The 23671-nt window shown below is 44.4% G+C and overlaps 1 protein-coding gene across 1 annotated transcript in view; it reads left to right on the top strand.

Moving 5' to 3' along the window:
- Window positions 1–4562: 4562 nt before the first annotated feature.
- Window positions 4563–23671, top strand: part of ELOB (elongin B) — a 50579-nt gene continuing 31470 nt past the window's right edge. The window contains exon 1 of the mRNA XM_085618490.1: window positions 4563–4698. Coding sequence (XP_085474616.1) covers window positions 4696–4698 — 3 coding nt within the window. The 5' untranslated portion in view covers window positions 4563–4695. The remainder of the gene's footprint in view (window positions 4699–23671) is intronic.

The raw sequence follows: 23671 nt of genomic DNA, 5'->3' as shown, positions 1-23671 counted from the left end.
GGCCTCCCCGCCCTTGCTCGGCCTAACTCTGGGAGAGGTGGGTCAAAGGGTGGTCAGGAACGTAGTCCGAAGCCCCCCGGAGAACGCCTTTCTAACAGTGCACGACAAAACAAAGAGTCGACGTGGCACACATCCCTGTGTGCCATGCCCATCACCTACACTACCATGGCATATATCAGCCACCCCTCTAGCTGGGTGCCCTATGCCAATGGTGTGGGCACAGGAGCAGGAGCCCTGTTCCCCTATAGTACCCAGGTCCATTCCTGGGCACTGTAAGTGCAGTGCTGCCATTTAGGAGTACATGGTGCTGAGAGCTCGTCAAACACGAACTCCACAGCACCATAATGGCAACACTGAAGACTGAGAAGTTTGGTATCAAACTTCTCAGCACATTAAACCCACACTGATGCCAGTTTGGGATTTAATGTACCAAGCACCCCAGAGGGCATCTTAGAGATGCCCCCTAAAACCTAACCTACAATCCACGTCTGTTCTGAGGCTGCCTAGGTTGCCACACTGCAGACATGTTGCTGGACCCCTGGGTAGGAGAGCCCCTGCTCTCCTGGGCCTGCAACAATGCACATCCTGGGCGAGGTGCTAAATCTCCTCCCCCAGGATGGGCAGGGGGAAGCTTCAAAGGCATGCCGCCTCTGTGAGCTTCCCCAGGCCACTGCAACCCCCCACTCTGGCGGTAAGCTTGGCCGGAAACCCCAAATAAGGACAGGGGATGTGCCAGCCTGCCAACCCCACCCCTCAGGTGGGGGAGGCGAGGTGAAGCACATCTCCGGGCTCTCGCCATCTTGAAGATGGGAAGCCCTACCCTATCAGGACTAGGCTACTGCCCCCCTCCCACAGGAGAGAGGCAGGATAGGGGGTGTACCCACCCCAGGACAGGGACCCATTGGTCCCTGCCCTTCACCTAACTGTAACGCCCCTAAATCTAGTATTTAGGGGCACCCTGAACCTTCCTTCCCCAGATTCCAGATTCCAAAATCCGAAGAAGAGCTAGAAGAAAGAAGACCTGCCCTGCAGCTGCTAAGAAGAGGAAGACACAAACTGCTTTGGCCCCAGCCCTACCGGCCTGTTGACCCTCGAACCTGCTCCTGCTACAACCCGGCATCTCTTGTGGCCAGCAACCTCACAAACCCTGGAGGACCTGGCTACCTTTTGACTCTAAGTTCCTGGGACTCCCATGAGTAGAGGCTCTACTCAAAATCGACATCCAATCCCTGGCAGCAGCCCGGAACCGCAAACCCAACACACTCTGCACCAGCCAAGCCTGGCCTGTGCCGGAGTGAACAAAGATCACGAGGAGGACCCCACGGCAACTGTTACCCTGAGTCCGGCACCCAAGGACCTCCCTCGACACTCCTGAAGAAGCCTGCAGCCTCAGAACAAGGTGCCCCCCCAACCGCGATCAACAAAGGGTAAGATTTCCCGACACCAAAAGGCACCCCTGCACCCAGCACCCTGCGGCCCCCTGTGCCCAATCCCAGGGTACCTACCTATTCTCCAACTACCCAACTTACTTCTCCAAGTGGTGGTGGCACCTGAAGAATCCTCGTCCCCGAGCTTGCAGTCTTTTTCTAAACCGGAGATTTCCCATTGAAATCAATTGAGCGCCCGAAGGCTCAAAAGCACCCTGCACCCAGCTGCCCGAGTGGCCCTGTGTTGGAAGGGCGTTCTCCGGTGGGCTTCTGAATACGTTCCTGACCACCCTTTGACCCACCTCTCCCAGAGTTAGGCCGAGCAAGGGCGGGGAGGCCCTTCCTGGAAGGGTCTCGTGCCTAGGATCGCACACGCTGAGCTTGCACTATCTGACAGAGGGATACCACACAGTAGTTCTTCGTAAGACAGTATACTTTATCGATAGTTTCAAGGGATCTTTATGATCCGAAATGCAGGTATTGAATCAATGCCACAAGCGGCGGCGATCTCGTGATGGGGGTATGGGGGTAGCGGGACAGTCTTTGAGTTCAGGGTCTCTGTGGAGTATCCTTCGCACAGCTCTCAATCCTCGAGCTGGGGGATGTTGTTTCTCTCGGCAATCCCTGCCGATTCTCCTGGAGGGGAGTGCCGCGAGTCACTCAGCAGGCACAGGTGGTTTCGGAGTCGGGGAGCCGCGACAGCGTCAGCAGGGCTCAGATGGTTCAGAGTCGGGGAGCCGCGACAGCGTCAGCAGGGCTCAGATGGTTCAGAGTTCGGGGAGCCGCGACAGCGTCAGCAGGGCTCAGATGGTTCAGAGTTCGGGGAGCCGCGACAGCGTCAGCAGGGCTCAGATGGTTCAGAGTTCGGGTAGCGTTCTTCGGTTCAGGGGTCGATGGAGCCGCGACCAGGTCAGCAGGGCTCTCGTAGGTCCAGGTCTTCTCTGCCTCCCGTCCCTTCAGCACCCCTTGTTATACTCCCCCTCCTCTTTGAAGTCCGGAGTCCTCGCTGAGAGGGGTCTTGGTGCCTGGGGGCGGTGTGTCGGGATTTCCTGTCACTCGGCCCTTTGATCTTTTCAGGTGGGTCTGGGAGGCACTCCAGACGCCCAGCAGGCAAGGCGCCCGCTCAACGGGGGCATGGTGGCCGATCGAAACCCTCCTTGGGGAGGAGACCAGAGGTGTGACAGGGACGGCGTCTCCTGGTCTGGCTTGGGGGCTTCTCTCTCTCTCCCGGCCGGGCATGCGTGGTAGGGTCTTGGGTGTTGCTGGGGCCCCGGCCGGCCATCGGGTTGTTGGGCCATGGTGGCCGGAAGTCTGTGACATCGGGGACCAGGTGCGGTTGCAGGGTGGCTTGCTGGTTGGGAGGGCCCACGCCACGAGGCCGGTCTCACACCCTGGCAGTGCAACCTCTACACCTATCTACTTCCCCACTTGCCCTGAGTAAGTGACCAGGAGCCCAGCTCACACAGCCGCATGGCCTGCTAGTCAGAAGCCACCAACCAAGGCCCCCCTACCTCTCATAGGATAACATTGGGCCTAACTCTCTCTGCACCCGGTCGCCCTTGTGCCGCTGGGGGTGAACTAACTGTACCTACCTGACCCTGGGAGACCCCTGAGTCTATGCCCAGAACCTTAAAACCGATAACTAAATTTTCTCCATAGGGTAACATTGACTGGCTTTTTCTGAAATTTCTTCTAAGTGTGGACTTCTCAAAATTTAAAATATTCACCAAAAATCAGCCGAGTAACGAAAACAAAAATACTCACCTGCTCTTAAGTGAGCTCCCAGTGCTGGATCTTGGTGCCCAGCACTGACTCTGAAAACTACTTACAACTGTACTTATCAGTAACCCAATTTTCTTCCATAGGAAATCATTGACTGTTTTTCTGTGAAATTTCTTTTAAGTGTCAATTTCTGCAATCTTTAAATATTCTATAAAAATCGTATAATATCTGAAAACGTAATTACTTACCTGTTTTGGATAAAGGTCCCAGTACTGAGTCTAGGCACCCAGTACTGGATTACAAAAGTAACGAGAACATACTATACCTGCAACTTGAATTTTCTGCCATAGGGAATCATTGACTGTTTTCTATGAAATATTTTGTGTCAACTTTTAAAATAACAAAATATTGTCTAAAAATCATCACAGTAATTAAGTCGACTTTTATCACTCGATTCCAAGTACTGACCCAGGACTGAATCTAGAATCCAGTCCTGGAATTCCAAAAGTAATCCTAAAAGTAATCTGTGGCAAATAACCTGAAACTTCCATTGAACTCAATGCGTTATTGTGTTTAAAATAGTGTTGCCTATTGCAACCACTTGTAACTGTTTACAAAAGTCAATTGCATATTGCAAAAGTATTTATATAAAGCATCTCATTCTGCGAAAGTATATTTTAATTCCAATTGTTGGTTCTAAAATAAAACAAGCATATATTTTTTATATATAAACCAATGGCCTAGAGTTCAGTTATTGAGTGTGTGAGACCATTTGCTGACTGAGTGTGTACAACAAATGCTTTACACTGTCCTCTGATACTGCCTTACTGCTCGACTAAGCTACCACTTTAGAGAGTAAGGTTATATCTAACTTTAGCCTCTGCCAAGCCTCTGTGGACTCTGTACACCCTGTACCTATTTGGGAACAGTATATACAGAGCCACTTTCTCACATGCAGCATCGGGGATGCTGTGCATTGCTAAAAAAACATTGGCAGAGCCAACAGCGCTCAGAGACCTGTTGGATTTGCCAATGCTTGTCTATCTTAAAAGTTGACAGGCAGTTGTTGAGTTCTCAATTGTAATTTTAATATATTTTGAACACTTCAGCAAGTGTATATCTAAGGTGACATTTTTCTTTAATAATTTTATAATTTTGGACAAAAAGACTGCAGGCAAAAAATATATCCCTTGGATTTATTTTAAGGGGGCTAGGCAATTTGCAACATGGCAACCTTATTGCTTGCGTACTTTCTTCTGTTGTCGTGGGGCGTTCTACAGGTTCTTAAATGGACCTTTGCTGTTTATTAAGCCAGCATGTGTCAGTAGCATTTCTTTTTATGAGAATGACAGTCGAAAGATGGCGGCATTTAAAGTAGCTTTGTCCTCCCCAAGATGGGCACTATTGGCACTTCCGGCGGATTGACGCGGCGCATGTCGGGAAGTAGGAGGGGATACTTTCTATGGGCAGAGCGTCGCTTGACGGACCTCCGGGCTCTGCGAGAGAAGCCTTCTGAGCGCCCGGGCTGGACACAGCAGCTGCCTCCATGGTAAGCGGCTGCTAAAGAGGGGAGCAGTGTGTGAGGATGGGGAGGGCTTTTCGTCCGCTCTCTTTTAGCGCAACAACAGGCGTACACTAACGGGGTAACACTGGGAGACCGAGCGCTGGTTCTGACCTTCTCAATATGGCGGATCTGCCAAGACTCAGTATTTTCGTAACGTCATTTTCAGGCATTGTTTGAGTATGCCTGGACTTCGTTCTCTACAGCAGTGGGTATTTGAGCCTCATTGCGTTAAATCCTGGGGAGACTATTTTGCTTTAATCAGAAAATCGTTCACTTACTTCTAAATCGCTTCCCCCACTCATTAAGATCCCTATTGGTGCAACCTCGCCTAAATCGAGAGCGGGGAGCTAGTGATTTAGATATACTATCTTAGCGTAATAGGAACATGATTTGGAAAAGGACGGGTCAGATACAACAACTCACCTTTACATACCCACTTTGGTGGAGTTTTGGCTATTTCCGGTGCCCTTTTATTGGACTGCCACACTTAACATGGCACCGCTTCCGCTCTACCTCATTCTGGATTGTCAAGGGCTGGGGATTTTTTGGGAAAGCCACTATGATTTTTTTTCTCATAAGAGCACAGCGAAGCATACGAACTACTTATTTCCTCTTAATAGCCGCACACCGCTCTATACCACTCCAAATAAACGTTTTCAGTGAAAGTTGTAGAACATTACTATTCCTAGTGAAATCAATTACAATCTGGTGTTTTCTGGATTCTATGCTTGTAGTTCAGTCTGTGCCCGTAGTAAAATATCACAGCACCTAAGTAGTCAAAATTCAACAATCAGGCTGTGATTATTTTTCCGTCGTCCGATTCTAATAGCTTCATCGCGATCAGATATTCTTTTCGTATTTCTGTGCAGTATTTATCCTTCTAATCCATTCTGCTTAATTGTAGACTGACTCGCGAGTCTATAGGCCTAATAGTGAGGCCCATGTGCTTTCACCAGACACCCTTCAGCGATCTAACATTGGATAGAATGTGTCATATGAAGTAAGGCAAGGTAATCGGATAGCTGAGCCGGCCCTTCTCTGAGTCTAATTTGTAACCTGTCCTAAACTGAGCTGTTTTAGTGTCAAGGTTGTCATACAGTATGGAAATCGAATTACAAGCTTATTGCAGTGGTTGTGGATTAAAACAGTACGGTTAATTTGTGACCAAGTGTAAAAAGGGACACCTTGGCCCTTTTGAGCGCTTGAAACAAATAAAATATTGGCTTCCAGCTTAAAGTGAACCATCTCTTAGTGCTAATTAACGGACATTAAGCTTCTTGTTTCATACTTGGCAGTCATCACTGGCCAAAAAGTAGCTTTTTTTTGTTTTGAAAATGATCAGTGTAACAACTACATCACAAACCAGCATTTCCAATGCAGTGTGCCTCGCATTAGTAAAAGTCTGAGCTATTGGCGTAGCAAATAATAATATTTGTTTGATATTTTGTTGTTTAAATAATATCCCAGCAGTAGCATAAGTAAGAAAAAAAAGTTCCACGAAGCAAGGAAAGGGTGCAGTATCACAGGCTGTTAATAGGTGTTTCTGTGGTGTTGCAAATGGGCCTCTATTAGCCACATAAGGTACAGCACAATTTCTTTGCTCTGGATTTTTTATTACCTATGCAACTGAGGGGATATTAAAAAATATATATATAATCTAACAAACATTTTGATTTGCAACGCCAATAGCTCTGTCACATTTAATGCAAGGTCTGTTGTGTTGTAAATGACAGTGTGTTCTAACTACAGAAAGAGCAAGGAAAATGGAACCAGAAAGTATGCTAGAGAAAGGAGCAAAATTAAACTGGGATGGAACTCTAGAACTTGGAGAGAGCCTACATGATGAAGGCAACTGAAACAGAAGACCGGCCAGTTTGCCAAATGGCTGTGTGCTGAGATTATAGACATTAAACTTGGCGGCCTTTATAGATTGATACCATCCTTGTTAACCTTTAAAATCCTGAGCCAGTTACACAAGCAGGCTGAGTCTAATAATTTATTTGAATGGAAAGAAACTGTTGACTGGGTAAGAAACAACATACCGTGACAGAACTTGATGCAAGATAAACAGTGATGTGAGGGGAAGTACACATCGACCACCAGCGCTGATAGGTTTGACAATGTCACTTGACTCGGACGACGTCCAATGGGAGACCAGGTATGTTCTGTGAGGTGACTTGCACAGAAGTAATGGAGCGACGACTAGGAGAAACAATGAGTGAATGCGCCATGGAAGGGAACCAAGCACGCAAGGGCAGGAGAGTTATCACCAATACTGTACAAAGCAATTCTACTGATTATTATGAAAAGATCCTTGGGAGAAAATGTAACTGCAGCCCCCGGAACTGGAAATCAATGCCTCTGATAAAAAGCAGAAACACAACTGCTCCCAACTGTGCAGCTGTTACTGTACACAAATAATCATAAACTCAAAAGCGCATCCAACTGGGCACGCTGTTACTGTACACAAATAATCATAAACTCAAAAGCGCATCCAACTGGGCACGCTGTTACTGTACAAGGCAATTCTACTGATTATTATGAAAAGATCCTCGGGAGAAAATGTAACTGCAGCTCCCGGAACGGAAAACAATGCCTCTGTTAAAAAGCCGAAACACAAAACTGCCCCGAACTGTGCAGCTGTTACTGTACAAAGCAGTTGTGCTTATTCTAATTAAAAGATCCTCGGGTAAAAAAAAAGTTGCAGTCCGTAAGGTAGGCATCGTGCGTGCAGCATGCATTATAAGAGCCGTTGAGGAAAATAAAAGCCACAGTCCGCAAGGTGGCCACCGTACATGCAGCATGCTAATACACAAGCCATCGCCACAGTCCGTAAGGTGGGCGTCGTGCATGCAGAATGTTAATACAAAAGCCATCGCCCAAAGAAACAAGCATTGGCATAGCCAATAGGTCTCACCTTTAGGACCCTGTAAGTTTTAGGCATGCAGCACGTTATCCTGGGTGCTACAACATCTATTGTTACTTCTCATGGGCTCAGTGTAAGTCTACAGAGTGAATACAGCATGTGGTGCCTCGGTTTGTCTTAAAATTACTTTGGGGTACCTGACTGGACAGGGACCGGGTGGCTCACAATCTTCTGCACGCAGTGAAGTGACGGAAGAGGTAATCGGAGTATCCCTGACAGCACCATTTGCCTCTTAGCAGCCCTAGGAAAGGTCGCAGAAGGTTGGCATCTTTATCTACACACCTAAAATGCAATAAATGAATGCATTCATTACATGCATGTGGCGGCTAGAGTGCACTCGCCAAAACAAACTGTAAAACGCAACAGGACAGGGTGTTGTCACGCAAACCAGAGTAACTAAGAGAAACCACAGGCGTCAGTTTCGAATTTGAAATGTGCATAAAGCGGGCAATTTAATTGAAAAGTAGCATGTCTCTCTATTGAGCATAGAGCCCTATCGTGTATTTTTGGGCGGCAGTTTTGGGTAACTACTGATCATAAGACGTGTTCAATCTATAGAGCTACTTAAGGGCTTGGGTAGTAGTGTGAATTAGCATCTCCTGCTAGAAGTATGTGGATATGATGATTGGCAGCAGAGGATGACACCAGGACTAACACCTGGAAATTCTTTTTCACTGATGGCTTTAGAGTCCCTGGATCAAACGGGACAGCTGGTTTCACTGACATGCATTGTAATGCACTGTAGATAGCCTGAGATGTTTGCATTTGTACCACTGCGCGCGCGCACACACACAACATCACCAACCACCACGGCTGTGGGTGTGAGCCCACTCCTCCTCATGCGACAGACTCACTATGCACTGCTCATGCAGAAGGCGCGCACACAAACAAAACACATTGAAATGCACTCAGATAACCCAACTAAACACAAGAGACAAATAAAAAGATGGCATGCACTAAAAACATCTCAATTTCATCCCGATGACATTTAAACTGAAAGAGGCTGAGAGTATGCTTTTTGGGAGGTAACATCGAGCACACAAACTCATTAACGTGCAGTCGGATAAGCCAACTAGACACAACAGACAAATAAAAAGATGGCATTCACTAAAAACATCTCAATTTCGTCCCGATGGCGTTTAAACTGAAAGAGGCAGAGAGTATGCTCTTTGGGAGGTAAAAGCACGTACAGAAACAGAAATTGTTTTTACTGACTATTAAATAACACACTAAACAAACCAAGAGTAAGTTCCTGCCTTTACTTTTTAAAATGAAAGTGAATTACCTTGAAATGCACACTTCGTCATGTATTAGTCTTCTTGGTATGCTGCAGCAGCGGCGCTGCCTATCCACTTCTTGGCACTGCACGTCTTCCTTGCCGTACCTCTCAACATGGTAGGCTGCAAAATCGGGGGCACGGGGCGGCAGTTTAGTGGCTCCTGATTCAGTAAAACACTGAAAGGGAAGAATATAGTATTGCAACCCTCTCCACCTACTTCAAAACGTGAGAGCGGAGGCACTGTAAAGACGAAGTGACTGTCACTCCCGCGCCCGGGTAAGCCTGTTTCCATTTGCAGAGCTGCAGGTACCTTGCCTGGTAGACGGTCACCGGGTCCGCAGACAGTGTAAGCTCTAACACTGCCAGCCCCCGCCGTGTGCCGTATTCATTTCACCAAATTCTCAAGGAGGGCTAAGCCCCGCGAATGGGGATGTCATTGTAACCCTGTGAAGTGCATTAAGACTGCATGCAGTATTTTTCCCCATGTTTCCTTCCGTTCACCTTAATGTCACGCCCACTTTAGTTTTGCACCTCCTCCTTATGGTGCTGCACTGAAACAAACCGCGTCTGTGTAGATAAAACATACACGCCCACTTTTATTTTGTAACTTTTTGTTAGTGTGCTATTAAAATGAACCGCGCGCCTGTGTGGATAAAAGGCATGTGCGCGGCTGAGATTGAAGTGACGGTGGCAGGCTGTTGTTGCTGCCCAGAGAGTACAGCCGCCTAATAAAGACAAGCCCACAAGTGGTGCGCGTGCTGTAAGAAGTGAAAGCTGTACAATACAACACTGAAGCACAATAGCGGAACAGGAACTGCAAGGAAGCTATGAAAATTCACAACCAGCAATCCATTACCAGCCCTGCACCACGCGGCCTCGTTACTGTCAGAAATTAAACAAGCCCACGATTGGTGCGCGCGCACGCTGTAAGATGTGAAAGCTGAAACCAGATCCGGAACAGATTGCACCCTGCACGCTCCCGAGATCCCTAGGCCATGGGAGTGCAAGTTTTGAGGAGAAGCGGGACAAGCAACCAGTCTTTGGCCATTTGCGTGCTTTCTTTTGTGAAAGCCTTACACAAACGGGCAATCAAATGTGTGGCAGTAAAAAAAAAAAAAAAGAAGCTCTGAGATTTGGAAGTCCTTATTAGAAGCCTCGCAGAGCAGCGCATGCGCTGGCTCAGGCGAGACCTAAAAAGGAGTGCGCACAAATACACGTTAATTAAAGAAGGTGGAAAACCATATGTAGCAGGGGCAGCACACAGGAAGGATCTAAAATAGCAAAAAAAAAAAACGGGAGTAATTCGACATGCTGACCAAACGGAAACATGAATTTATAAAAGGCACAAGCAGGACCAAATGGAAAAAAAGAGAAGGGCTTCAAGCCACAGTGTACAACACAGCGTGCCTCGCAGAGCTGTGCATGCGCTGCCCAGGCTTGACCTAAAAATTACATCATATGACAATTGAAATATTTATAATATCAAGATATTTACATCACATAACATCTTACCCTCTTTAGAGTAAATAACTTTGTGACCCTTGACCCCAATGATGATAGGACAAATTACATGTAGCCACTTTGCAAACCCAAAGAAGCATAGGGAATATAATATCGTCTCCTAACAGCAAACCTGTTGCATATAGTGCATACCCCGACCACAAAGCTCTAATCAACGATGATTGACTGTTAGGAAGGCCATGGGGATAAATCTGTACTTATTGACAATTCAAAGGGAATATTGCATTCATCTAGACATTTTAACTAATAGCCAACAATGTCTTTCTTACAGGCAATGTAGATGGCACATATGTTTATACCCTGTGGTGGGTATGCTCATATCCTAGAAGCAGATATCTCTCCACACCCAGCTGCACGTTCTGTGTACCCACTTCTTTCCCTGTGCAGTTTACTAAGCTTCTTTTGTATGGTTAACTCTTGCGCCTGTGAGTAAACCCTATAGTACCCCACATTCACTCCCCTACGAGCCCACTCTCACCAGCTTAGTAGTTGTCTAGTGTCAGCAGTGGGGGTTCCAATCTACCGCTTTGATGTAGTCCAGATATCCAAGATGTGCATAGTAGAAAATCATTCTGTCGTTTCCGAAGTGCATTGAACACAGGTGGGCCGTCTCTTGAGACCTTTTAAACCGAGCAGGCCTGGTCTGTGACCATCTAATTTGGTCTTGTCACAGTGCTTATTCTGTCATCACACATACAGTGTATCTCACTTCTTTATTGTGGATATCTCAACCAGCTTTGACATAAATTGTGACAGGAATGCTAACTCTGCTGTTGCTGCATGCCTGAAAAGTGGCTCTGTTTTATCCACAACACTTAAAGTTAGTACTGGCCTTTTGCCTAACAATACTTTCCGTTTGAACTTTTGAGCCAATGTTAAAATGGCAAGAAGTTCCAGAATGCAATGCCATGTTGGCTAAATAGCAAGGACTAGTTGAATGTGTTCCGCGCATAATTTTGGGTGTATTTGATATCAACAGCGAGACTTGTTATAGGGAAAACAGGTCGTTTGTTTTATCCCCAACCATGAGAGATATGCTTTTGTGTGGAAAAGCTCATCCAAGTGCTGTGACCCTGTCAAAAAACCTAATGGACTTTAAGCAAGGCCAGCATTTTAATGCCAAAGGTTCCTTTTACAGTGTGTTAAAAGACTTGTATAAAGTATCCTCGAAGTAGAATATTTATACCATAGAAACGTTCATTTAGATTCCCCCAGCCTTGTATGCTTAGGAGCAGAAAGCAATTCATTTGCATATTTATTTTACACACAATTAATATTTTCTTTTCACATCCCCCACCCTGAATTCACACCTACCTTACAGGTTGAGTCCAAATCCTAGTGGCTCCAGGCTGATGTACACTGTACATCATAGTTGCAAGGAAAGGGGTTCTAGCAAATCTGCCTTCCTTTTTCTGTATTCACCTTAGATTTGTTTTGCCTTTTTCCAGACACCATTTTTGCTGGGTTTTGACCTCTGCAGTTTACTCCAGCTAAACTGGAGTAAAATGTCTGTGCTTCCCCTTTAAACATGTTTAAATTACCTACCCTTAATTTACCTATTTAACTTGCCCATAGATCCCTAGTATATAGTGTAGGAAATTCACTCAGGACCTGTCATTTAAATGTTACCTGTGGACTAAAGCACCCTATGGTGCCACTCAAGGGGTTGGCCTGTAAAACATGGCTTCAGGCCTACCATGTGTAACCTGACTGCAGCAGTCTAAAACCTGCTTTCAAACCTGTCTAGTAACTTTTCGTGACTGCCAAGAGACCCTGCTTTTAAGTGTTAATAAGTTACCCCTATTTACATCTTGTTGCCCACAAGGTAGGTTGCTTAGTTTTTAAAAGTGCAACATGTACGAAAGGACAGTTGGCATGTTCTGCTGTAGGTGCATTCAAAGAAAATGTCTGTACATATTATAAACTTTAATGTGTAAGTTTTGAGAGGAAATGGCTAAAATAGTAATTCAGAAACTTGCATATTTATTAAAAGTCCAGTTCATTGGTAAAGTTAGGTTTTTTAATAAGTATTTTGAAAAAGTAACTTTGAGAAACGTACTTTTCTCTGCTTAAAGCTCCTGGAGGCAAATTTGTATTCGCCTGACAGCAGCTGCCTAGCAAGTGCTGGACCACAGCAAGGTGTGAAAACTGCTCCCAGAGCAGAACACTAGATTATGCCTGGTTACAGGATAGATTGGGTGTGGGACATTGGATCCCTTTCAGCTCAGAAAGTACAGTTGGGCTGGGCCCATGAATGTTTATTAACATGAAAGGGCAGGGGTGAGGCTTGCCCATTCATAGTTAGATGTAAGGAGAGACCTGCGGAACCTTTGTGCCAAAGGCCCCTACTAGCCCAGCTATCTCCAAACCGAGGGGGAGGGAAGCTACCTCCAGAAGTTGTATTGAATGGGAAAGGGAGGGGACTGTTCATTTCCCTGGCCACACCTCTGTGTGGATGCAAGAGCTCTGCGCAGGGAATGAAGGGTACCCTCATCTTGGATTTTTGGATTGAGTGGCCTTGTGGGATTGTTTGCAGTAGGGCAAACGGAAACAGCTGAAAGTGGTTAGGGTTGCCCCTGGGTACATTTGCCATATTGATTAGGAAGTAGCCAGAAATAACGCCACCAACAAGAGGTGGCCCTGCACACTTGTAAGTATTTAATTCTCAACAACCCACAAATAAGTACAGTTATCGTATAATTGTATGCTTATACAAAGAAATAACATTATTCAGTTGGAGTTGGTTTTTCATCCTTATTCATTATGCAACCGCCAATGCGTTTCGTCCAAACATGGACTTCTTCAGGGCTACAAAAATATATGAGAAAAAATACTATTTACAAATGATATGTACATACATTAAAACAGTTTATACAACAATATATACAATGTCGTTTTAGATTCATTGTAAATTTCTTTTCTTAAGCATACAACAATAAATACATAGCACTATATACCATGAGTATATATACCATCTCAAACTAGATGCAAAGATCGTATATAAGAAAGACAATAATATAGAGGAAAGTAATGGAGGAGCAAATCTCTAAAAAGGTACTAACTCGTCTTTTTTTCTCTCTTTTGTACAAAACCCAGTATGTTTTCTTAAGTCACAAAAAAGCAGTTAAGTGCCTACTCGAGAACCACATTTAAAGACACACATACCTCAACAATACTCTTTTGTCTCCATTGTCAGATGTTCATGGTAGAACATATTTAACACAGTCTGTTAATGAGCGAAATTATCCGGACATCATCCATCTTTCCTTTAAGGCAGTAGGTAAGTCCTGGAGAGGTGTAAAGATTGATGATGCAAAGAATAAGGAATATATATAACCGTTCTCTATTATTCAAAAAATATATATGTTCTATTAAATTGGGAATAAAGTTCATCTAAATAATGCATACATATGATGTAGCTCAAGTAACTGGCTTTTGTTTTAGCCTCCATAAGTAAAAATTATTAGTATTTTCTAGTTTTTGTGCGGTATAATATATGTAACGCACACGAACAAATGAGTATTCCTACCTCATTATAGGTATTTTATTAGTGTTACCACAAATAAGTCTGTACGAGTTTATTTTATACAGCCATTTCAGAATAATGAGAAAGACTATAAGGAATACCTTAGTAAACGTATTCTCAATAATATTGAATTAGAGTCTAGAAAAGCACGTTTGTAGTGTTCTACAATTTACTAGTTTATTTAGAACGCCTGTCTCAGTTTTAATTTGGAATGGATTGCACCTAAAAGATATTATTTTTAGGCAATAGAGTATTTCCACTTCACTATGTATGTCAGTACATTGGGCCATAACAAAGTCTATACAAACAATGTTTTCGATAGCCATTTTGAAGTGGTTTAGAGCTCCCAATAAATAAAGCCTAAACTAGCATATTCCTAATAATATCTTGGTTCGATTCATGTTAAAGCAAGAATTACGTAGTGAAAAAATCACATAGAGCCAATCTCACGATTGCTTTCTACAGAAAGAAAGAGTTTCCAAACAACACTTACGGTCACGGTATTCTTCCGTCTCACGCGCCCGTCCGATTCGATTTGTGAGTTAACAAGTCTGTTTTCGGGCCGTATATTTATACACAGCACAATTGGTGAATTGATTAGTGTAATTATACAATTAATCCAATTAATGCCTCTATTTCGCGCCAGGAAATATAGACAAAGTAAAAAACCTAGAGAAGACGCAATAATACGCGCCATTTTGGAACGGATTAGTGAAATAGGGTAAAAACCTATTTGTAGATTTGTAAAAAGTCAACCATATAATTTATCTAATACCGAAAAGTCTGCCCAAGTGTATATTGTAGACTATGATTTAATAGTGGTTCTAGTCCAAAAACTAGTAAATTTAGTATTGATTAACGAACCGATGTTAATCAGTCCGAAACTAGTAAAGTATATTTGGGCGCCATCTTGTAATGGTGCAAGTTACTCAAAAGAGCAAAGGACAAAGCCAGTAAGAGACGTAAACATACGCGTCAATTTGAAACGAGTTAGTTACATAGGAAGAAAGCCATATATAAATATATAAGCGATCAGCCATATGATCTAACACACATATATGTTAATAACTTTTGATGTAGTCGATGCTCTAATTTGAAAGTCCATAGATTTAATATTAATTTGAGATCTAGGGTGAGTAGGAACGAAACAAAATAACGCCACCCACTAGCTAGTGCCAACCATAAATTTTGCATCCTGGGGCATCCTCCTCGTAACAATTTCTGGACCTGCAGAACATGAAAAAATGTTTGGACCTGCTGTCCGTGACCTGAGAGGAACTCTGAAGGATTGGACCTGCTCCCTTTTGGACCTAAGGCAAAGAAGTGGACTTCAAGGTTTATTTGGCTGACCTAGTTTGTGACTACAGGGACACAAATACCTGTAAGAGGCCTTTTTCCTGAAGTGACCAGCGGACCAGGAGCTACTGGACCTTGGTGGTGGTGTCTGGCGGAGTAAGTTGTGGGCCATAAGTGGTGTCCTTGTGGTCCTGGGAAACTTGGAAGTGACTCAGAGGAACTGTTCCAGAAACCCTGAAATATTGGGATGTAGAACTTTTTGGGACTTCCAAGACCGCCTGAGACAAATGTCAGGAGGTCTGGGCAAATGTATCCAATATCGATTCAGCTTTTTCGGATACAGCCTCAGGCTTGCCCCATTGGAGAATTTTGAACTCCATAAAAACAGGGTAAGTCAGACGGTAAAATCTCTGATTGGGACAAACCCGCTTCGTGCATGTGACCCACACCCCATTGCGCTTGGCCTGAAATTATGCCTAAGTTCCATTCTACTGAATCATTGGCGCTTAGTGTTTTTTGGATGCTATAGTTACTTTAAACTTGAGAAATTCATATCCCCAGTTTTGATATTTGTGTCATTTTATTAAATTTTAATTTATTCTATTTTCTATTTCAGTTTTTTTAATTTTTTTTATGGCTTGGTGTTTTAAATTGTTCTGTTTTGGTACTGTAGATATACTTTACACATTGCCCTGAGTTAAGCCTCTCTTCTCTGTGCCAGAGCTACTATGGGGTTGAGCTTGGGTCAATTTAGTGACTTTGAAGTTTATCATGACATGTTAGTGTTGTTATTCCTTGGTGTGGATGACCACCTACTCCAAGTAATGCACAATCTTGCAGGCTTTGATATTGAATACACTTTTTTGTTGTTGTCATTTTTAGGTCTCGGCTAGCGTGGCTGCGCACATGCGCAGCTCGCTCGGCGAAATGTAAAGTTTTTGAGGACTTTCTGTAAAGGGCTTTAAGCCCCGCCCCTCTTTTCCATTGGCTTGCGTCACTGTTTATGCTAAACGGTGGCCAGCCATCGGAAAAGAGCTTTGTATGTTGCCTACCTTTGGCTTTTTCAGACGGCCCACTTGGACGGGCTCGCCTGCTTTCCGTGCGTCGCAAAAGGTTTCTTATCTTTATGGGGCCATGTGTTTCAAACACATGGCCCCATAAAGACGAGCTCCGGCGCAATCCTGTGACAGGGAAGGGATTATGTGTCTACTGAGGGCGGAGCGACTACCGGTAGCTGCTGTGGAAGAGCGCATGCCTTTATGCCAATAAAGGGTACAAGAAATGGAACGTATTTGCACTTAATGACAGGCATTTGTGCAATACCGATCTAAATATTTAGATTCTTATTTTAGTTCGTCCGACGTGTTTACTGCAAAGACGTTTGCCCCTATTGCCAGCTCTGACCAATGAAATGCTATGCTATTACATTGGTTCATTTAAAAAAAATATTTATTAGGATTGGAAGTTTTTCGTTTCATATTGGGTAGATCATGCAGTTGTATATAGCAGGAGCTCTCTGTATGGTGTCATTTTTTACTGTGAATGCATTGTTGGCGTGAGTAGGGGACTACATCGATAAAGCACCGCTGTTACTAAGCTGCTGCACTCCTACACACAGCCTGACGCCAAAACAACTCTTTCTATAGCGAGGGGACGTACTGTAACCTGCAATCGCCTGATCACCTGGTACAAGGCGAACTCCTGCCATCCTGCGCACAGGACGTGCACTCCTGCACCAAGGTTGCCCCGTTAACAATCTGCTCCATTCGCGGAAAGAGAAGGCAGATTGGCGCTTCATAATTAACCATCAGTATAGAGTGCATTCCAGAGGACTGCTTACTGGTTCCAGTCAGGAACTCAACAGCTCTTAAAGGGGCAGGAGGACACATACAGTACCACACAGTCCTGCTGTGAAATGCAGTCATCACTTGGCAGCTGTTTACGGCATCATAGTCAGGGCCAAAGAATGCAATCTTGATGTGAGAGCGTAAGCAGTGAGACGGAGGGAGCATTGCGATTCGTCTCGCCCATGTGGAATCTCTCAGGTGTGGGGGAGGGGGGGGCGGCCGACACGCTGTCCCAATCAGATATGATGTCTCTTAACCAACGTCACGAGCTGTACCGTGCACAACGCGCCAGATCGGGAATCTTCTGCTGTGGAAGTACACACAGCTTGACGGAGAGGCCACCGAAAGGGTAGTGCTTAATTTGTATTCAAGTTTCATTTAATTATGTTTTCCAGTAGTCAGTCCTGCAAGTGTTTTGGAAGATTTTCACTTCGTCCGCCGAGGCAAATGCGATCCTGCGACAGGGAAGGGATTATGTGTCTCTTAAGGACTCTACTACTCACTCTTACTCTCGCTCTGCTGCTGCTCCTCTCGCTCTGCTGCTGCTCCTCTCGCTCTGCTGCTGCTCCTCTCGCTCTGCTGCTGCTCCTCTCGCTCTGCTGCTGCTCCTCTCGCTCTGCTGCTGCTTCTCTCGCTCTGCTGCTGCTCCTCTCGCTCTGCTGCTGCTCCTCTCGCTCTGCTGCTGCTCCTCTCGCTCTGCTGCTGCTCCTCTCGCTCTGCTGCTGCTCCTCTCGCTCTACTCCTCGCTCGCTACCACATATGCATACATATGTGTGTATATATTTACATACATACATGTATACATCTGCATATCTATATAAATACAAATATAAATGCATATGTTATGTTAATGCCATTTATAGAGCGCAACAAATACCCGGGGGTGTCCTTGGGCTAACTAAATTCCCTGAGACTAGTGGCCGCTGGAGAGTGGAAGGACACTTATTCTTTGGAGAAGAGCCAGGTCTTTAATTCTTTACGAAAAGGTAAAAGATCCGTCATGGTCCTTAGATAGAGGGGCAATTCGTTCCAAGCTTTCGCTGCGCCGTAAATAAAGCTTTTGACCCCCCCCCTCGGGCTTTCTTTATACGTGGCACCCTAGCCAAGAAGGCTTCTACATATACATATATGCATGTTATGTACATGAAAGTTAGAAAAACACTAATAAAAGGAAAGCTAAAAAGCCACCTAATTACAAACAGGATTGCTTTAAATTAATCAAGGCCGAGACCTATTGCATTTTCAATGCTTGCTTAATTTTTTAACGTAACACAGATGTTGACAGCGCGTTAATACTGCTACAATTCAAGCTTTGTAAAGCTATATAGTTTCCTGTATCTTTTAGATGATCAAATGAAAGCCAAGAAATCTGTTAGAGATAATCAGATAACATTAGTTTGTCTTCCTCAGATTGCATCTTAGCAGAGACATGGCCAAGCCCAGTATGTTTCTGCTGGCTGACCATACCCTGTATCAACTCTCCCATGCCTAGTTTTCAAGAGATGTCCACATTCATTGAATAGTCCTACTCCCGTAATAGCACTTTTGGGACTTTAATGAGCATTTTCAAGAGGTCCAAGTAAGTTATAGCTAGTAATAGCACTAGTTGCCTTTTATATATGCCCATGTCTATATTTGTTTCTATAGATTAGCCAAATAATGCACTACTGGATTTTATGCTCTTTGAAGTTTGGCAGTGAAGACTGTGATGCGTTCACTGACCATCTACCAATGTCTCCTCAGTGTGCACTGTTTACAGCCAGAATATCATATTGTGCCTATTGTAGCCGGAAAACACATTAAAAAATCATACATTAAAAGTTCTTATGTCTACCATAAGTGGACACTTTGTGGGTGTGCCTGCATAGTAGTACTACTTTTTGCTTATTGCAGGTCTTAAAAGTATCAAGTTTTGCAGAGAGCTTCGATTGCTAAAATATGCTTCCATTTGTCCACCACCCGCAGGAGCTTGTAAATACCATGTTAAAATAGGGTTTCTAAGGATATATGGATGGGAATGAAAGATATAGTTCTTGCCCTGGGTTGAATTGTAAGTCCATCTTAAATTGAACCCTGTCATTTATGTCAGGTGATCTACTATTAAATCGTCCTTCTGCAAAATGTTTTCCAGATGCTCCTCCCAAATTTATCTAAAAAACAAAATCACCTTGTATTTAAGTGAGAGGAGGCAAAGCAAACACTGTAGGCAGTGGAGTGCCTGTGCGCAAATGGTCAAAACACTTCATAGCTCTTTTCACCCCACCCAGAATCATTATGGTTCCCATCGGAAAAGGGCGTAGAGGGCTCCTTCCATGCAACTCGCTGAAGAAAACAAGCATTTACAAAGCAATAGGTCTCACTTTTATGAATGTTGGAACTGAGTGATAGAATCAATTTTTAGGTTTTCCAGTAAAATAGGGCAAAAACCGATCAGAGAAATGCTGATGATGTGCAAAAGCAAATGCCTCCCAAGCGCTGGTTATGGTGCTGCCCTATGGGGTTATACAAATTGTGCCAAGCTGCAAACCCTAAAGAACTTGTTCCTGGCTCGATTACTGGCCGTCCCGAAATAAAGCTCAACGTACAGAACACCTGTTTGTCAAATTGCCAAACAAATGCTTTTTTTTGTAAAAGCACACCATGACGCGGTTTCACTTTAATAGTGGCCGCGCACCTTTCTTTAGACGCTGCTCGTCTAAAGAAAGGGCTGCAGCCGCCATTAATGGGAAAGTGCGGTAAGGGCTGTCGGATAACAAAAAAAGTGAAAAAATAGGGGAAAAAATATGCCGCCGCGTTCAGCGCCGCAAATAAACCAGCAGCGCGGCTGCCCCTGTATCGGCATAGCATACTGTGCTACGAAAAAAATAAAGCAGCAGCCAGGTGAAAACCATTTAACAAAATAGTGGTCGGAGTCTGTAATTGAAGCCTATCGAGTACCATACCAACACATGTAACAGAGTGTGCTCTTGGGAGGTTACAAAATGAGACTAGGAGGGACTACTAAGCCTATTGACCAATGAAAAGCCACAGTTTACAAAGGACAATGACCCAAGCCAATTAAAAATATGGGTGGCGAGTGGGCAGATCTTCACATCCATACCTGAATTCAGCATGGCTCGCAGAGCAGCATGCGCTGCCTAGGCTCGACCTAAAACGAAATAGAAACCATTGTAAGTTAACTCTATTATTTACACCCACTTCAGGCATGGCTGGAGCAACCCTACCCCAAACTGAAATGTCTTTTCAATACAGCCAACCTGCCCCCTTTTCTAGTTCTTCTGTATCACCCCTCCTTTCCTTAGGGAATCTGCCCACTCAGCTGGAGGGACACAGTGTTGCATCACATTAATTAAATACTCTAAGCATTACTTAAAAAAATACACAATGGTTTGGCAAGCACCTCTGTTTCAACGGCTACAGATTGATACTTCAGTTGTTCAAGATTTGTCCAAGATTCTCACCTTGTCTAAAGCATCATTTGCTACTTTTGAGAGAGCCTGTGGGCGCACATGTCTCTGTGCCATATTAGATAACATCATCTCTCTATTCCCTGATGTTGTATAGAGTAAACACCCCCTGCCTTCCTTTCTCTTACCAGTAGAAACAGCACATATTTGGAGCAGTGGATCTTAAACCCCAAGTCGTCTAGATGGATTTTTTGTGGACAAGATCCCAGAAATAAATGCAATTGGCATCAAACCATTTCAAAAGGACATACTTTTCTATTACGCTCTCTCTCTGCTGTTATCTTGTGTTGCTTCTTGAGACATTAACCTCTTCAGTGCCCCGCCCTTTCCACGCCCTGTGCCGGGCGTTTCATTAGCGGGCGGGGTTCATGACGAGAGAGTCTCGTCATGGGCACAGTGCAACCGCGCTCCATGACGACACTATCTCGTCATGGGCACTGAAGGGGTTAAAATGGCTCTGTTCAAATAGCAGGTAGAACCATGAGGTGCCAGCCAACCCTACCAGATTTACATGAACAGCTTGCCTTAACTTTGTAACCTAGGCATATTGCAACTTACAGACCAGCTTGCTTAACCAAGTGGGCATGTTCCTGTTTCAGCTTTATATTGGAGAATTTTCTACAGCCTTTGCCAAGGCAAAGAGTCAAACACTTTCCTCAAATTCTTTTCTGCCTTCATCCATGGTCAGATATATTAACCTCTTTGGCTGTTCCTATGGTTGGAACTACAGAGCCTGTCGCCAGAACTCTAGCCAGCATTTTTATGTCCCTGTTTAGTAAAGGAAGAGGCATATGGAAAAGGCATTCAAACCTCATCTGTAGTCCAATAGCACGGTACATTGAAAATCCGTCATTGATGAAGCCTGTCTGTTAGGACATGCGGTAAAGTGTATCCAAGTGCAACATATCAGATAAGCTTATTCTTTATGGAACCTAATGCCCTGGCCCCATAGTTCAGGAGCCTTTCCCATAGCCCAGATGTAAATAACCAAACAGATTTTCTCTTTTGTCTGCCTCCAGTCCTGGCTCTAGGCTCATTTTCACTGTACTGAATTAGGTTATTAATCAACAAAATGCTATCTGCATACATCGTCTGTTCCTTCTTTCTTTGGGACTTTTGTATAAAAAGCCTAAACTCTCATTAATGTGGACTTGGTGAATACTCTTATCAGTTTCTGATAAGAGGTGTGTGATGTATGGGGGTCATCCTTCTAGCCAGCAGTTACTGTGTGTTCACTCTTACAGGTGCAATACTCATTCATTTCAATGGGTGTCAGTGATTCAGTCTGCCTATGTCCTAGCTCGCATAGGTCTCGGTGCATGTGTCATTCGGACAACTTGGCTATACACCCCAGTCTCTGGATAAACAGGATGAACACACCCTGATTTAAAGCTTGGCAACTTTCCACAGTGAATGACAACTCCATGTGGACCCCAGATTTGTATTGAAATAGTTTATGCAGTCTCACTGTTCCCCAAAGAAGGATCCTGCTTAGGTAATGGTTGGGAACTTCCTGTGGGAAGCAGCATCACAATAATTCATGTTGCTGTACAATAGTCTCCTGGGGCTGGTAAGCAAAATATCGTAATATTAGTGAGATTCAAATGCAGACTGTTGAAAGTTCTATCTTGATGCACAAATTATGCATATTGGAATAGTAGCAATATTTTACGTGACCCCCCCCCCCCCCATACTTTTATGCTTCACTTTGCATGTATGTTTTGCAGAGTTTCACGATTGCTTTTAAGCACCGTTAGTTTAGGCCATACAGTGCCATCAAATGCAAAGGCTTTATATAGGATAGCTTACAGTGAGATCCAACTATGTATGTGTACGTATTAATAGTATTAATAGTGGAAACGTACATCCGATCAACAGAGTGCTGTTAATTGGGACATTGTGTGTAAGAACTTGGCGAGGAGGTGATTCAAAATCCTATACATAACCCTGGATGGTTAAGTGTGTTGTCCTTTATCGACTGAATAAATGCTCCTTGAAGAGGGCTTTCCTGAACTGCAGGAGCAGTTGATCACAACTGATGTTTTGGGATATGTTTTCTCATTTGCACTTCATCTCCAGTCCGGTGATGTGCAGACTTCTGTTCAGTGTTAGAACTCCTTTCAGAGGGCTACAGGTCAAGCAGGAGTTGGTGGGCCCAACTGTTGACTCCAGTCCTGGTTATGGGCAAAGGTTTTGCATAGCTTCTCCTTGCACAGCGCGACTCGCTGTTTGACAGTTGACAATTTTGGGGGTCTCGAGCTCCCCTTCTTATAGTCCATTTCCAGACACTAAATGTGATTTAGAGTCTGAGTCTTTAAAGTTTAAGTTGGGAGTCTGCTTCCGTCTGAAGTGTCCACTCCTCTGCCATACCCTTCACCAGAAAGTAGTCTGTCACAGCAGGAGCGACTCCAAATCTGATAGCCCCACAACACAGGCTATGGGAGGGATTAGAGGTTCATACCTGGATGCCAGCTACAGTGATGTATGTATCAAAAGGTTACCCCAGGGCCCCAGCCTTACACTTTGTTTCTCTTATCAGCCCCCATGTCCTTTCCGAAATGTGCCCAGGTCACTTCCCAGTGACCTCTCTGAATCACAGAGCACCCTTTGAAGTGTACCCCCAGTGCGTCCCTCCCAGCTTACAAGACTGCAGCAAGTCACAAATCTGCCTAGATGGATTCCTTTACCTCCTCTTCGCCTTTTCCTCCATTCAGCCCTGGGTCTCCCAAAATGCAACCAAGAGTCTTTCATGGACCATTCACAGGCACACATAGACCCAGCACATGCATATTGCATACATGTGCTGCACAGCACTACGTCCTTCATATGAATTTCCCTTTGCAGGCACCCATACGCCTAGCACATGCATTTAAGATACATGCTCTTAGCAGCGCTAAAATATCCCAGTATTGTACCATTCACGGGCACACATACACTCAGCACATGTATACCACACAGTGTGCAGCACAGCCCACCAAACCAATGTAGGCCAAAGTTTAGCACATAGCATAGGAACTTTAAATGAGGGAGTCTGTAGGCCTCATTCCAGTGACACAGGTGAAAAGGACCTGTTCACTTCTACTGATCAATACATGG

This window comes from Triturus cristatus, chromosome 7 (genome assembly GCF_964204655.1).
Source record: "Triturus cristatus chromosome 7, aTriCri1.1, whole genome shotgun sequence".
NCBI lineage: Eukaryota > Metazoa > Chordata > Amphibia > Caudata > Salamandridae > Triturus > Triturus cristatus.
Note: the sequence above shows the minus strand (reverse complement) of the source record. Positions and strands in the feature narration are given on the sequence as shown.